This window comes from Neolamprologus multifasciatus, chromosome 3 (assembly GCF_963576455.1).
Source record: "Neolamprologus multifasciatus chromosome 3, fNeoMul1.2, whole genome shotgun sequence".
Classification (NCBI taxonomy): Eukaryota; Metazoa; Chordata; class Actinopteri; order Cichliformes; family Cichlidae; genus Neolamprologus; species Neolamprologus multifasciatus.
The window spans coordinates 47957909-47975567 of NC_140441.1; the positions used below are offsets into that span (position 1 = coordinate 47957909).

Here is a 17659-nt window from a genome sequence, read left to right on the forward strand (position 1 = left end):
TTGGCACAACACCGGCGGCAGCCTTGGGTCTCTGCTCCTCCTGCCTCACCTTCTCTCATCCACCTGCTGCCTCTGTGGAAGCTCCGCCATAGCCACCACCAACTGACTTATTTTTACACATCGACCAGCATCCGGCCAATCCTCCACCTTTCATTGTTTATACCGTTACAAAAAAAAAAAATTACAAAACATCATCGACTCATAAAAACGAAAAATCACCATCGGTATGCCCGATGGCCAGTCCAGCTATGGTCGTGCCATCAGTTAACCCTTCACGTGCCAGCTGTGACACGCGTGCCCAGGGTTGCCGACCCCTGCTCTAAAGCATCTGATTTGGATTCCTGAGATCAAATATATTTTCCTTTGGGTTTGTTTTCTTCCCATTTGTGGCTTTAATGTAGTGTTACATCCTGTTTGTTTGCTTCCATCTGTATAACTGTCCAGATTCACTGTTATGTTTCTATTCTTACATTGCTGTGTGATCACTGTTCCCTCTGCTAACTGATGTGACCTTTTATATCTTACACTGATACTTCTCATATTTGTATCTGTACCTAAAAGATAAAAAGTTTTCCATGCTAAAACACAGCTCTACCTCCTGCAGTTCTCCTTCTGAACCACTAGATGTCTCTGTTATCTAAATGAAGACGTGCAGCACAGCAACCACAGCGGTGCTCAGATCACACGTGTCCTGTTATTATGTATAAAAGCATGAAACAGGTGAGACAGGTGGGATCAATATTAATGTTGTGGAAATATATGAAAAAGCAACAGAAGAGTGAAAACATTTTGTGTTTCTAGAAAGATCTTTCAGCTCATAGCTGCTCACAGACTGTATTTACAAGTGACAAACTGCAACTCTACAGTACATCTACAGTATATATCAAATATATTCTGTATTCAAATCTATTGAGTGATGTTTGAAAGTCTTTCCAGGTGAGTTTGATCCAGGAGGGTCTGAAACCAGAGTCAGACAGAGACTGTGCAGAGACTGTAGAAGGACAGAGCAGCAGCAGAGCAGTCCAGATACACTGATGATCCTCTGTCAGATCCAGAGGGACACACAGGGATGATGCTGGACTCTACATTGTGTCTGACAGTGGAGCTGTTCTCAGAGCAGTTCACTCTGCAGCACTGATAGTCATCTGCACTTCTTCTCATTCCTCTGTCAGTCACTGCTGGATGAAGCTCTCCTCTCCACCTCCCAGTAACATGGCCCAGTCAGAGCATCTCTACATACAAGCTGCTGCTGCTTCAACCTCTCTGGATCATCAGGACACAGCTCCTCCTCTCTCAGCACACACACCGTCCTGTTTACCACCATTGCCTCCACCTGCAGAGAGAAGAAGGAAGAGCAGAGGAGATAAACGAGTGTTTCCAGAGACTCTTCATCAGCTGTCAGTCAGTGATGCAGCACATCCAGTATAAAGAGCAGCAGGGACTTCAGTGCTGGGACTGTACTAGGACTCATTGTTGCTTCACTTTTTCTAATCTTTCGATGTTTATTGAAGTTGATGAAGATGTTTTTCACTCCTAGTTTGAGTTTGGACTTTCATTCATTAGAAGAACCTTGGTGTGTCCACTCTGAGCTCTGTAGGAACCCCAACAACAAGCCCAACAATCCAGATGGATGGTTCCAGCTGTTAACTGGAGGAATTCCATCCAAACATCTGCTCTCACTAAATTCTTCCTCACCTACAGACTCTTCACTGCTTTAAACTTGGAAATGAATGCAGTCATTGGTCTGCGTGCTGCTTTGTTCAGAGAGCTGATTGGCTGTTGACAGCGTTTGATCAGAGCGTGTCAGCCATTACTATGGTGACCATAAAGGTCAGAAACAGGAAGTGTTTGTGTCCAATCCTGAAGCCTGTCACCATTCTCCTCTCACAGCTTCACTGAGAAGCTGCAGCTTTACAGGAAACACTGGATCTTTGTTTCATACTGACTGTGTTTAGTACAATACTGCTGACAGCACCACCCACTCACTCCATCACTCTACTGACCTCAGAATCTTCAGTCTGTAGTCTGGACTCTGCTGAAGATCAGATAGCTGCTTCACATCTGGATCCGTCAGGTTGTTTCCATACAGCTCCAGCTCTCTCAGATGGGAGGGGTTGGACTTCAGTGCTGCTGCCAGATAATCACAGCTGATCTCTGACAAACCACAGTCCCTCAATCTGTATAAAGAATGAAAGATGTAAGTTTATTAGACAAAGTATGAGCTTGAAATCATTCAGTGTTTCATCATCTGTTCAGAGCTGAAGAAGGTTCAGAATGTAGAAGTTTAGAAAATGGAAACTCCAAACAGCTGAAGCCAACAGGAAGCAGCTTCAAACAGGAAACTGTGCAGAGTTTCAGACTATATGTCCTGATGCAGCCAGTTGGATTTTGGAGATTTGAATCTCTGTTCTGTGACTAAGTCCTTGAATCATTTCTTCCAGTTGGTCCAACAAGACAGACTAAGTATTGGACATGTGTTGTGGCTCCATTAGGGGAGCTTCTAAATGTGATGTGATGGCCCCTCTGGGTCTGTCAGGTCACAGGACTGAAGAGAGCTCAAACTGGGCACACAGTTGTTCCAGTCTGGACCAAAGACTCTATACTGGGACTGAGGGACTGCGTTGACTGCACCCACTGGGACTTTTTAATGGCTCATGTTCTCACTGTGAGTACAAGAAAATAATTATTAGAATGTAATTTTTTAAATTTGTTTAGATGACAGTAATAAGGAAGGATTGGTCTGTGTTTCAGTTTGGTTTAGCTGTGGCCTGAAAGTGTGTGTAATTGTTTAGAGAGAAAGGACACTGGGGGTCTGGTGTCATAAATAAAAGGAGTCAGGAAGCTACAGATGAGGGTTGCTGATGCTGATGTGTGTACCTTTAATAAAAACTCCTAATTGTTATAACTTAGAAGTAGGTTTGCAGGAGACTCTCCACCTGATCTGTAAATTTAAGACAACAAGAGGCCAACGACCCAGTGGATGCAGAGTGGTGGTCTCAATATTTGTAATATCTTAACTTTGTTTTGTATGTGGTCTAAAGGAATTTGGTGTAGCTTGGGTGAGGTTACTTTTATGAACCCCAGGAAGTCACGTACGCAGAGACACACACAGTGCTTAAACTGTTACACTCACACATCCACACGCACACTCACTCACGTGCACTCACATAGACTCGTTTGATTCCAGCTTTGATATCATTGATTTCAATGAAGAGCTTTGTGATTGAAGCAAAGGGCTGGTAGCTCTGAGAGTCCCACTGATGAGGTGTTTGTGTGGAAATCTCTTAGTGGGATGAAAGACAGAAAAAGCCCTGGTCCTGATGCTGAGGGAGGGAAATGATTGAAGTGTGCTGTGAGGAACTGACTGGGAGATTTTCACACATTTTCCAGTCCTCCTTGGAAAAAACAGGAAGTTCTCAGCATATGGAAACAAAGGTTAAGTGTCCTATGGCACTCAGTGATGTTGGTGCTGTGGCCCCACCACCTCCACCTCTTTGTAAAGGAACTAACTGTAATCTGAAGCTTCAAATGGAACTAAGACTTCCTCCACTAGGTGGCAGTGTCTGATGAGAAAGTGTTAGTGGAGCTGGCCTGGAGTCAGAAACAAGAAAATGTAGGATTTGGGCTGAAATAGGGAAAAGTGGTTAGCACTAGTGCCTTAAAGCAAGAAGGTTGTAGGTTGAATCTTGTTGGCCTTTCTGTGGAGGCTGGATGTTCTCCCACAGTCCAATGAAATGCTGCTTAGGTTCATTGGTGCTTCTAAATTGGCTGTAGGTGTGGATGTGAGAGAGTGCTTCTCTGTCTCTCTCTGTTGGCCCTGTGATGGACTGCTCACCTGTGCAGGTGGACCACGCCTCTTGCCCTATGACAGCTAGGGCACAGGCTCCAGCCCTGTGAGCCTAAGCTGAATAAACAGTTAGCAAAAATGATTCACAGATGGCCTGAAATCCCCCAGTTAGCAGTTTGGTAGATAGCTATGACATGCTAATCCCATCCAGCAGCTGTATTCTACCTGTAAGCTGATCCCTGCTGAGCCAAAGCACTTTTTCATATACAAATTACAACCTTTAATAGAAACCTATTGGTCAGCATCTTATTAGCCTGCTGTTAGCTTCATTCCACAGAAAACTGAGAGAAACTAGCAGAGTTGATAAAGAATGAAGAGAAATGTGATGATTTAAAGCCTTTGAAGTGCTTCAGATTATCTCTGTCCACTTCTGTCCACTCATTCATTCATGTAAGCTTTCTAATGCAGCTTTGATCTTCACAGTCTGCTTTATGAAACTCATTCTAACCCTGAATGTCAGAGTGTTCCTCCTTCTCTTTCCCATCTTTCATGCTGGCAGTGGAGGAGATTTGGATGTTGGACTGTGTTTTGGATGATGTGTGTATGTTTGTGTTGGACTGCTGTCTGAAAAGCAAACACACATTTTGCTTTGGATTTCAGTGTCACACAGACTTTAAGGTGGAATGAAGAGTTTGAGAGTTTCACAGTGAATTATCCATCCATCCATCCATCTTCATCCGCTTTATCCGGGGCCGGGTCGCGGGGGCAGCAGCCTAAGCAAAGAGGCCCAGACCTCCCTCTCCCCAGACACCTCCTCCAGCTTGTCCGGGGGAACACCAAGGCGTTCCCAGGCCAGCCGAGAGATATAATCTCTCCAGCGTGTCCTGGGTCTGCCCCGGGGCCTCCTCCCGGTGGGACATGCCTGGAACACCTCACCCAGGAGGCGCCCAGGGGGCATCCTTGTCAGATGCCCAAACCACCTCAGCTGGCTCCTTTCGATGTGGAGCAGCAGCGGCTCTACTCTGAGCCCCTCCGGGATGGCCGAACTTCTCACCCTATCTCTAAGGGAGAGGCCAGCCACCCTTCGGAGGAAGCTCATTTCCGCCGCTTGTATCCGCGATCTCGTTTCGGTCACTACCCACAGCTCGTGGCCATAGGTGAGGGTAGGGACGTAGGTCGACCAGTAAATTGAAAGCTTCGCTTTTACACTCATCTCCCTCTTCACCACGACGGACCGGTGCAGCGTCTGCATTACTGCAGCTGCAGCCCCAATCCGTCTGTCGATCTCCGGCTCCCTTCTCCCATCACTCGCGAACAAGACCCCGAGATACTTGAACTCCTCCACTTGGGGCAGGACCTCATCCCCGACCCGGAGTGGGCACTCCACCCTTTTCCGGCTGAGAACCATGGCCTCAGATTTGGAGGTGCTGATCCTCATTCCCACTGCTTCACACTCGGCTGCGAACCGCTCCAGTGCGAGCTGGAGGCCCTCACCCAATGAAGACAACAGAACCACATCATCCGCAAAAATCAGAGATGAGATCCTGAGGCCACCAAAGCGAAAGCCCTCCGCCACTTGGCTGCGCCTAGAAATCCTGTCCATAAAAATTATGAACAGAACCGGTGACAAAGGGCAGCCCTGGCGGAGCCCATCACCCACCGGGAACGAGTCCGACTTATTGCCGGCAATGCGAACCAAGCTCTTGCAACGGTTGTATAGGGATCGAATGGCCCGTAGCAATGGGCCAGACACCCCATACTCCCGCAACACCTCCCACAGGACACCCCGAGGGACACGGTCGAATGCCTTCTCCAAGTCCACAAAACACATGTAGACTGGTTGGGCAAACTCCCATGCACCCTCAAGTATCCTCGAGAGGATGAAGAGCTGGTCCAGTGTTCCGCGACCAGGACGAAAACCGCATTGTTCCTCCTGCATCAGAGGTTCGACTAGCGGACGAACTCTCCTTTCCAGCACCCTGGCATAGACTTTCACGGGGAGGCTGAGGAGTGTGATCCCCCTTTAGTTGGAACATACCCTCCGGTCCCCCTTCTTAAAGATGGGGACCACCACCCCGGTCTGCCAATCCACGGGTACTGCCCCTGATCTCCACGCAACATTGCAGAGGCGTGTCAACCAGGACAGCCCTACAACGTCCAGAGCCTTCAGGAACTCGGGGCGGACCTCATCAACACCAGGGGCTCTGCCACCAAGGAGTTGTTTAACTGCCTCAGTGACCTCGCCCCCGGAAATTGGCGGGTCATTCCCCTCATCCCCAGACTCTGCTTCCTCCTCGGAAGACGCGTCAGTGGGATTAAGGAGGTCCTCGAAGTATTCCTTCCACCGCCTGACAATTTTCTCAGTCGACGTCAGCAGCGCTCCGCCAGCACTATACACAGTGCAGGAAGAGCACCGCTTTCCCCTCCTGAGACGCCTGACGGTTTGCCAGAACCTCTTCGAGGCAGTCCGAAAGTCTTTTTCCATGGCCTCTCCGAACTCCTCCCACACCCGAGTTTTTGCTTCAGCCACTGCCCGAGCCGCATTCCGCTTGGCCTGTCGATACCTGTCGGCTGCCTCCGGAGTCCCACAGGCTAACCAAGCCCGATAGGACTCCTTCTTCAGCCTGGTGGCTCCCTTCACCTCTGGTGTCCACCATTTGGTTCGGGGATTACCACCACGGCAGGCACCAACCACCTTGCGGCCGCAGCTCAATGCAGCAGCTTCGGCAATGGAGGCGCTGAACATGGTCCATTCGGACTCAATGTCCCACGCCTCCCTCGGAATGCTGTTGAAGCTCTGCCGGAGGTGTGTGTTGAAGATCTCGCGGACTGGGGCCTCTGCTAGTTGTTCCCAGCACACCCTCACTACGCGTTTAGGTGCACATATTTTGTAATCGTATAACCAGACCTGCGACCATATGTTCTGGACACTCGGGTAAAGAGAGGGGCTGAGCTGTCAACTGATCACCACCTGGTGGTGAGTTGGATCAGGTGGCGGGGGAGGACGCTGGACAGACCTGGTGCACCTAAACGCATAGTGAATTATCCAGTGGAGGATTTTTCTTCTACTTTGAAGGTTTGAAATGTGAACATTGTTCTGCTACAGTCAATGGACTAAACCAGAGAAGAAGAAAACAGACTTTACCATGAAGATCCTCAGTGTGGATCAGTATAATATCAGCATGATGTCTGCAGTTTAGTGCCAGCACAACTTTCACATCATATTCATCTCAGCACAACTAAAACATGCTGACTGACCTCAGAGTTTCAAGTCCACATCCTGGACTCTCCAGGAAACCACACAGATGCTTCACTCCTGAATCCTGCAGCTTGTTGTTGATGTTCAGGTCCAGCTCTCTCAGATGGGAGGGGTTGGACTTCAGCGCTGCTGCCAGATAATCACAGCTGATCTCTGACAAACCACACTTCCCCAATCTGTATAAAGAATGAAATATGTAAGTTTATTAGACAAAGGGTGAGCTTGAAATCATTCAGTGTTTCATCATCTGTTAAGAGCTGAAAAAGGTTCAGAATGTAGAAGTTTAGAAAATGGAAACTCCAAACAGCTGAAGCCAAAAGGAAGCAGCTTCAAACAAACACAAAAAGAGAAAAAACTCTGAATGTTTCACATTAAAGTCGTACATTTCTCATAAAAACAGGACAAAGACTTGAAAAAGTCGTGTTTCTCCTTCCAGGAACCACAAGGCTTCACTTTTAAAGGTGAAGTGTGAAAGAAATGGACATATTTGAAGTCCAACACCTTTTTCCAGTCACATTATTAAAGCAGACAAACTACAAGCTCATTTTCATTCCAACAAGTCATCTTCTGACCTGGACTAACAACACTGGTCTCTATGTGCAGCTGGCTGTGAGACCAGTGCTTAGGGACCGTCTACAAAGTGCAAAACTGAAAGAACATCACACACTAATTTGCTTCCAGCACTTTCACACAAACATCTACTGTCATTATTGTCACCAAACTCTGTGAATCCTTTATTGCAAATTCAAATTGGGATCAAATGGTCAGACAAAAGAGGGTTATGAGGAAATATGATGAAATGTTGTGTATTAGCAGCAAGTTATTGAATCATTTTCCTCAGAAACCAAACAAAATGACTGACAAACATGTTTTTACAAACTCAGTGTTGGAATTGGATCAGCAGGATAAACTGATGTTTAAAGGCATTTGAGTCTCGCTGTATGAGAGTCCAGTTATTACTCAATATTTATGGATGATGTTCTTTCAGTGTTGCACTTTGTAGACGCTCCCCGAGCCTCACAGCCAGCTGCACATGGACCAGCTGACATTACCCAGCATTAGAGGCGGCTGTAAAAAAATGGATTTTCCTATTTAAATGGTTTTAATTTGAATAAAGCGATGTTGATTCATTCAATCCTGAATCGATTTTTAATATAAATGTATTTTGCCAGAATCTCAGGTTAAAGCTCCCAAAAGTATTTCAGCAACAACAAAACAGATAAAACAGTAAATGAGAGCAGCTAAATACATAAAGATAGAAACACAGAGCGTGGATCGTTCACTCGACGGCACGTACACGGACACGCCGTCGGGGCGGAAAGTGGACGGCTCACAGATCCTGAAGCTGCAGGTTTCATCTGTCTCCAACCAAAACTGACTGAACCAGCAGCAAAAGAAGATCCAAACTACGCTTTACATTTGATGAACATCGTCATGAATTCTCTCTGACTTTGACATTTACTTCCTGCACAGCTCTCTCTCTCTCAGTGTACTTCAAGAACAGTTTACCTTCAAAAATCTGTTTTCTGCATTATTCACTGCTTATTACGCACCAGTATGCTGTTGTGTTCACTGCTGTCGGCCTCCGAAAACAAAGCCTCATTTCTGCTGTTCAATACTGAAGAAATTGAAACCTTTTAAAATGATGACAGATTACAAACTCTCAGCTGTGTCTGTAATCAAACCTCTGTAACTTTGCTTCAATTCAGCAGCATCAGGTCATGTTCACATGTTGATTCATGGTTTGCTTCAGTTTTTGATGGACTGCAGAATATTTTGAAGGTTATCTGCTATAAAAAGCCAAAACAGGAAAATCTGCTTCATGTGTTTCTGTTTGATCCTCAGTGACTTTGACACAAAGGCCTCTGCTGTGATGATCACACCTCTGATCAAGTCTCACAGTGCCAGCTTTGTTTTTATACATATGGATATGTGCTGATAAATGATCAGAATTAGAATATTTCCCACTGTCTGCTGTGTGCCGTGACCTTTGACCTGCTAAAGACAGTCAGCTGTGGATTATTCATTGTTGTGTCTGATACCTAGAACTGTGAGGAAGAACACTACACAGTTAATCAGGGTCCCCTCTCTCTGAATCAGGAAAGGTGGGCAGGCCGCGTGTGGGCTGCGGGCCATACGTTGAGTATCACTGTTTGAAATGTGAACATTGTTCTGCTGCAGTCAATGGACTAAACCAGAGAAGAAGAAAACAGACTTTACCATGAAGATCCTCAGTGTGGATCAGTATAATATCAGCCTGATGTCTGCAGTTTAGTGTCAGCACAACTTTCACATCATATTCATCTCAGCACAACTAAAACATGCTGACTGACCTCAGAGTTTCAAGTCCACATCCTGGACTCTCCAGGAAACCACACAGATGCTTCACTCCTGAATCCTGCAGGTTGTCGTTGTCACTCAGCTCCAGCTCTCTCAGATGGGAGGGGTTGGACTTCAGTGCTGCTGCCAGATAATCACAGCTGATCGCTGACAAACCACAGCACAACAATCTGTATAAAGAATGAAAGATGTAAGTTTATTAGACAAAGTGTGAGCTTGAAATCATTCAGTGTTTCATCATCTGTTCAGAGATGAAGAAGGTTCAGAATGTAGAAGTTTAGAAAATGGAAACTCCAAACAGATGAAGCCAACAGGAAGCAGCTTCAAACAAACACAAAAAGAGAAAAAACTCTGAACGTTTCACATTAAAGTCGTACATTTCTCATAAAAACAGGACAAAGACTTGAAAAAGTCGTGTTTTTCCTTCCAGGAACCACAAGGCTTCACTTTTAAAGGTGAAGTGTGAAAGAAATGGACATATTTGAAGTCCAACACCTTTTTCCAGTCACATTATTAAAGCAGACAAACTACAAGCTCTTTTTCATTCCAACAAGTCATCTTCTGACCTGGACTAACAACACTGGTCTCTATGTGAAGCTGGCTGTGAGACCAGTGCTCAGGGACCGTCTACAAAGTGCAACACTGAAAGAACATCACACACTAATTTGCTTCCATCATCCAACATGAAGAGGAAACAGAGACGGCTCCCCTTCAAAGTAAAAGCTGCTCCTTTTGGACACAGTATCAAAGAAAGTGTACAGTATAACATAGAAAAGACAGAACAAAGTTTTGGTTGTTTTTAAATTGTGCAGAAATGAAACTAAACTAAGCTCAATTATGTGACAGACATTTCATCCCATGTCAGTTTGGCCTCATCCTGGGCCGGATTATCCAGCACACACTCTGACCACAGGCCCAGGGGCCACGCACAGCTGGGCTCCATCCAAGAGACAGGAAACAAACGAACACAATAATAAAAAGCATCATGTCATCCTCTTATATCTTCAAGACAAACATAGTAAAAACATGAGCATATTTGTTTCCTGATAAACTGATGTGACAGGTAGAACAGAGTAAAGTGGTGGTGTTACAGCCTTTCTCCCCTCTGCTGCCGAGGCTTTTAGTCTCTCCCAAACTCAGCTACAGGACTTCCAAATGAATGAAAGCAGCAGAAGTGGCTTTACAAATGAAAGAGGAAGAGGAGAAGAAGAGGAGAGGGAGGCCACCCTGACCATCACTCCAGCTGAAAACATCACACTTCCATTAAAGTTGGTGAGAAAATGTTGAGCAGGATGAGCTGCTGGCTAATCTGGAGGCTGTAGCAGCAGCTCACAGTCACCGTGGATTTCCACTCATGAAAAAGCTCTGGCTGCTTCATTTCTCATCTCATATCAGAGACTTTAAAGCTTCACTAAAGCTGTACTGTGATGCTTCCATATTCCAGTGAGGCCTCCATAATGATTTCAGCTGTTCTGTACACACACTGTGTGCCCTGTATGGCTCAATGTCTCTGCAGCCTGTTTTTATCTGCTATCATCAGATCTTCATCATCCTCATTCACATCCCTCACACACTCTACAGCCTCATCAGCACTGACTTCATCTTCACTGACTGATGGAGCACAACATGAACCTGTGGAGGCTGAAACACTGTCCTGTCAAACATCTCCCCGTCACCACTCCACTTCTGTCAGCCTTTAAATGAACCCTGCTCAAGTCTGTCACTTCTGTTTGGAGCCAAAAGGAAAAACTGTTGTTCAGTCGTTTGGAAAGACAACATTTCTGAAAGCACACAAACTTCTTCACATTTGTCTTCAGACACATCCTGAACATTTAGGAACTAAAGAAAGTTTCAAACATCAATCAAAGACCTGAAATATAGAAAAACTACAACAGCCGCAGTCAGTGAACTCACCTCAGAGTCTCCAGTCGACAGTTTGGACTCTCCAGTCCAGCACACAGAAGCTTCATCCCTGAATCCTTGACGTCATCATTTCCACTCATGTCCAGCTCTGTCAGATGGGAGGGGTTGGACTTCAGAGCTGAGGCCACAACTTCACAGTGAGACTCTGAGAGTCGACACTGAGTCAGTCTGTGATGATAGAAAATATAAAACGTGTTATTATAAAAGCAGAAAATCTGCATTATAAACACAGACTGAATGTATATGAAGACAAAACAGAGTGAGGTCATAATCTGATGAATCTGCTCTTCACATCTGTGCTTCAGCTCCTCTTACTGTGTTTGACATGACACAACGATTGAGTCTCTCTCAGACCTGCAGACTTTTAATGAGAATCTTTGTTTGGCTTTAATCTGCAGATGAAGGAGGAAAATGTTGTCACGTTTAGGCTTCCATAATGTCCACAGTCTGTCACTGAGATCTGATCCAGAGTCAGAGTGAAGACACACATTTGGACTGTTTCCTGTTTTGAATCTGACTCCAGAACATTTTGAATGAGTTCAGCTCAGTGAAGAGTTCCAGCTGGAAAGATGATCTCTGTTTGCTACCTGCTGTCAGCTACGACTGTTCACGTCCACATGCAGGAAAAACCTGCTGACTGTTACCAAACGGAGCAGAAATCTCATCACTGGACAATAATGATGAATGAACTCAGAGCTGCTGATATCACATCTGATTTCAGGGAAACTAAACACAGAAATGATTGGCTCATTTTAGCTTTCTGAGCCATTATCTGCTGGTGTGTCGCTAGTTGGAGGAAAATGATTTGTATTCCTGTTCAGGGCTTCAGTGTTGATGAGTCCAGATCCAGGTGACAGCAAGTCAAAATGATGTTACCTGTCTGTGTCCAGCAGCAGCCTGTATTCACTTTGAATATTGTTATAACCCGACATGGATCAGTTTGTCTTTGATTGGTTTGTAAATGTCACTGTTTCCATTGGACCTGAGTGACGGTACAAAGACAGAGAGGGAGAGAAAGGAGAGAGAGGATGGAGACAGCAAAGAGAGACTCACCCAGCCTTTCTGCAGTTCCTCACAGCTGGAATCAGTCTCAGTCGTCCCCGCCATGATGTTTTGTACTTCAGCAGGTCCAACTCATCCAGAACCTCCTCTGACATCTGCAGCATGAAGGCCAGAGCTGAGGACTGTATCTCAGAGAGTTTCTTCTCTGATCTGTTCTCTGACTTCAGGAACTCTTGGATCTCCTGATGTACTGAGAGGTCGTTCATCTCCATCAGACAGTGGAAGATGTTGATGCTTCTGTCAGGAGAGATGTCATCACTGTTCATCTCCTTCAGGTTGTTGATGACTCTCTGGATGGTTCTTGGACTGATCTCTCTGTGACCCAGCAGACCTACTAAGAGTCTCTGGTTGGACTCCAGACAGAGGCCATAAAGGAAGCGAACAAACAGGTCCAGGTGGCCATTTTTACTCTCGAGGGATTTATACATGGCTCTGTGCAGGAAGTCATCCAGAGATGATTTCCAATAAGTTTGTCCCAGAAGGTTCTTCAGCACCTTTGTCTTCCTGTTGGTGAAACAGTGGAACATGTAGACAGCAGCCAGAAACTCCTGAATGCTCAGATGAACAAAGCAGTAGACTGGTTTCTGGAAGATCACACACTCTCTTTTGAAGATCTCTGTACAAACTCCTGAGTACACCGAGGCCTCTGTCACATCCAGACCACACTGCTCCAGGTCTTCTTGGTAGAACATGATATTTCCTTTCTTCAGATGTTTAAACGCCAGCCTCCCCAGCTTCAGAAGAACTTTCCTGTCAGCCTCCGTCAGCTCCTGTGGACTTGTCTCATGTCCCTCATGGTACTTGTTCTTCTTCGTCTTTGTCTGAACCAGCAGGAAGTGTGAGTACATGTCAGTGAGGGTCTTGGGCAGCTCTCGTCTCTGCTCTGTAGTCAACATGTGCTCCAGAACTGTAGCAGTGATCCAGCAGAAGACTGGGATACTACACATGATGTGGAGGCTCCTGGATGTCTTCATGTGGGAGATGATTCTGCTGGACAGCTCTTCATCACTGAATCTCCTCCTGAAGTACTCCTCCTTCTGGGCGTCAGTGAAGCCTCGTACTTCTGTTAGCCTGTCAACATATGTAGGAGGGATCTGATTGGCTGCTGCGGGTCGGGAAGTTATCCAGACGAGAGCCGAGGGAAGCAGATTCCCCTGGATTAGGTTTGTCAGCAGCTGGCTGACTGATGACTTCTGTGTGACATCAGACAGCAGCTTCCTGTTGGTGAAATCCAATGAAAGTCTGCTTTCATCCAGGCCGTCAAAGATGAACAAAAGCTGAGAGACAGCCAGCTTCTCTGGTGTGACCTTTTGTAATGTTGGATGGAAAACATGGAGCAGCTCCAGAAGACTGTACTGCTCATCTCTGATCAGGTTCAGCTCCCTGAATGAAAGCAGAACCACCACACTGACATGTTGGTTCTCCAAGCCCTCTGCCCAGTCCAGAGTGAACTTCTGCACTGAGAAGGTTTTTCCAACACCAGCCACGCCGTTGGTCAGAACCACTCTGATGGGTCTGTGTTGGTCAGGTAAGGCTTTAAAGATGTCCTGGCACCTGATTGGAGCGTCATGGAGGGCGTCCATCTTGGAAGCTGTCTCCAGCTGCCTCACCTCATGTTGGGTATGAACCTCTTCACTCTGTCCCTCTGTGATGTAGAGCTCAGTGTAGATGGTGTTGAGGAGGGTTCTACTTCCTATTTCATCACTTCCTTCAGTCACACCTTCACATCTCCTCCTCAGACTGATCTTATGTTCATCTAAAACCTCCTGCAGACCAACATCTGCTGAAAGACAGAAAAACAATGAGACTAAAGAGAAAGAAAACTCTTCAATGTCTGAACAACACAAGAAGTCCAGTTTTAAGAAATGAGTCCATCAGCAGACAGATGTTCAGTCTTACTTTGTACACAGCTGCTCTGACTGGCTGTCTGCAGTCCAGCTCTGGTTCTGGATCTTTCTCCACACCGTGCAGAAGCTCTGATGGTGACACAGAAAAGTCAAAGTGGAGATACTTCTGTACACCTTTGATTAGACTCATTATAAAAAGGACAAAAAAGTTTGAACACAGTCATGTTTCCAGTTCACTGACTTACATTTATTCCATGGACATTCACTCTAACCTGAACCACAGCTACAACCCAACATTGTTGAGGCCTCATCTCCTCCTTTCCTGACTGTAGAGGTTAAATATGCAACAAGCAACAAATAAAAGAATTTGGTTCATTTCAAAGAAATTCACACGGTGACCAAGTAAAGTAACCGTAGTAAAGGAGACAACATCCCGTTGATGGTGGGATTATTTGAAAGATTTGCTTTAGTCACATCACCAAATGCAGTTGAACCACCCGGGGATCCACTTTTGACCATTCTACCACTCTGAGCTCTGCTTTTTAATCATTTTATTATTATCATCATTCATTTATTCATTCTTTGGAGGGGGGCTATTTACTAATGCTGCCCTAATAAGGTGATGTTCAAGGGGAAATATAACAGAAACTCTTTCAGTGTTATTCATTAATAAATTAACAGATAATCTGTGAAGGAGAAAAAAAGTGAGATTTAAAGGAGAGAGTGAGAAACTTGATCATCCATCCTCATAATACATGTTTATCAGTATCTGCTGTGACCATACTGCAGTAATAACTACAAGTCTACATTTCTGTGACTGTTGATCAATCACAGCAGGAATCTGAGCTCATCTCTGCACACAGAGCAGCTTCAGCTCTGGGACAAACTGCTCGCTTCACGTCCTTCTCAGCTCACAGACACTCATCCTGATATTTTCCTTTAACATTTGATGGTATAATTCATCTGAGTTTACACTTTATCTGCATAAATACAGAAAAACAGACCCAAACACCATAAACCATCAGTTTCACCATGAAGAATATATTGTTGTTTCCTTGCTTTTAATTCAGAGAAAAACCCTGATTTTGATTTTCTCTGTTCTCTTTGCCACAGCCATCCCAGCAGCAGCTGAAGCAGCTGACTGTCACAACACTGAATAACACTTTAGGAGGAACGTCTTGATGCATTCTCAATCATCCAGGAAAGTAAATCTCCAAAAGTTGATTCTGTTCATCTGGACGTAGCGTAAATGTGGTTATCCCAGCTGGACTTTTGTCAAAGCTGGAAAGGCACCGAAAGAAAGCTCCAGCCGATCCAGGAGAGAAGGACAACCGCTGCCTAAGAGAAAACCTGTAATGATCCCGTACGTGTCAGGAGTATCGGAGCAGTTGAGATGCATTTTTTCTAAACACTGCGTCTCTGTGGCTTTTAAACCCCAAAACACGCTGCGCCAAAAATTGGTCCACCCCAAGGATCTGGTCCCCCGACACAAACAGAGTAACATAGTGTACGCTGTTAAGTGCTGTTAACAGCTTCATGAGATAGGAAGGACAAACTGGAAATATTAAATTTAAGACATGATGAACATCTGAAACTCAGAAAAATAATGTACTTACTCTTTGTCACATAACAGTCTTTTGTTAAAGTTTTCAACGACATCCTTCGAGTCGTTGCTCTTTAAGGAAACACAGCTGGGTTCAGGTCCAGGTTCTGGATTAGTTTCAGGGTTATGTCCAGCTGAGCCTGGTACGCCCCACAGCTCTGGGCTTTAAAACAACACAAACAGAGGTATGAGTGTGAATAATGATGGAGCAGTGATGTGAGTGCTGAGCTGTGACATGGAGAAGAGTCATGGACAGTTAGAGATGGTCATCTCACCTCTGAGCTTTGGTCTGGCTCTCATGTTCCCCACACAGAGTGCTTTTAGAGGGAGGGACTCCCTCCTCTCTGTCCTCACACTGATCCATGCTGCTGAAAACGTCCAGATGAACAGAATCAACTTTTTGGGGATTTACTGGATTATTGAGCATCCAGACACTTTTTAATATTTTACTAATTTCTGAAGGATTTTACCAACTTTGTTCAAATTGGTCTGCTGTCATTTTATTGTTGACAAAAAGAGATTTTGAGTTTGACTGTTGACTTTTCCATGTGGGACTGTTGCTGCAACACCAGGATGTTACTACAGAATACACTTTATATTGTGTGCACTTGGATGTTAGTCCAGTGGTCCTAAACTGACACACCTGCACCTGGATTCATTCTGACCAGATTTTAGCCCAACAGTGTTTCATACTTAATACATCAGACACAAACTCTGCAGCTGTCATTGTGTGCAGTGTGTGTGCAGCGGGACACTGTGTCCTATGAGTGTTATACTACAATAAACAGAGCATGACCGCGGGCATAAAGAGGGCAAAAACCCACTTATGCTCTAAAGATGAAGTTCTATTTCTCTTCAAATGACCCTCAGAGCATGTGGAGGGTCATTAAACGCATCACAGATTACCTCAAGAACAACAGGCTGAAGAACATAAAAAGAAATGCAGAGTTTCTGTCTGATGGTTTGAACATAAAACAGGAATTATTGAGCAAAAACGGCCAGTTTACTAACTCTGCAGAATTTATGAACTAACATTAGCACATTGACCTACAATACACGAATGAATATCACCAGTTAAACTGAAATAGGAAAATAACCTGCATACAAATACAACAGCAGACTAGGGGTGGGTTTTTATAATCAATTTATCGATTCTCGCTTGGATCACGTGATATCGATTCATTAAAATCCTGAATTGATTTTTTAATATAAATTTATTTTGGCCAAAACGCCCGAATCTCAGGTTAAACCTCCCAAAATTTCAACAACCACCAAACAGCTAAAACAGTCAATGAGAGCAGGAACACGGATTCTGCACAAAGGCAAAGACACAAAGCGCGGAGCCGCCGACACATCAGAATCAGTGAGATGTGAGTTTCTCACCTGACTGCACGGACACGAGCTGAAAGCCGACAGCTCGCTGATTCTGATGTTTTGGCGGGTCCGCGCTTTGTGTTTACGCCCTTTTTGCGCTGATTCTGAAGCTGCAGGTTTTTATCTCTCTCCAAACAATATTGAGTAAACCAGCAGCAACAGAAGATCAAAACTACGCTTCACATAAACATCGTCATGAATTCCCTCTGAGTGTTTTGCTGCAAACACGATAAAATCACACTTCATGCACAGCTCTCTCTCTCTCTCTCTCTCTCTCTGTAGTTCAAGAACAGTTTCCCGTCTAAAAATCTGTTTTCTGCATTATTTGCTTGCTTGTTATGCACAAGTCTACCGTCCTTTCACTTAATTCCGAAAAGAAAACCTAATTTCTGCCGTTCAATACTGAACAAATTTAAACGTTTTAAAATTATGCAAAATGCAAAATGCTCAGCTGTGTCTCAGTA

At 45.0% G+C, this 17659-nt stretch overlaps 2 protein-coding genes across 2 annotated transcripts in view; both read right to left on the bottom strand.

Moving 5' to 3' along the window:
* Positions 1 to 17659, bottom strand: part of LOC146523743 (protein NLRC3-like) — a 183412-nt gene that overhangs the window by 86703 nt on the left and 79050 nt on the right. The window lies entirely within an intron of this gene.
* Positions 788 to 16874, bottom strand: LOC146523748 (NACHT, LRR and PYD domains-containing protein 12-like). Its single transcript, XM_085153954.1, has 9 exons — positions 16097 to 16874; positions 15835 to 15984; positions 14271 to 14347; positions 12363 to 14154; positions 11301 to 11477; positions 9380 to 9556; positions 7046 to 7222; positions 2004 to 2177; positions 788 to 1333 (listed from the first exon to the last, which is right to left on the bottom strand). The coding sequence occupies exons 1-9, from the start codon at positions 16246 to 16248 to the stop codon at positions 1315 to 1317; spliced, it is 2895 nt and encodes a 964-aa protein (XP_085010080.1). The 5' UTR covers positions 16249 to 16874; the 3' UTR covers positions 788 to 1314.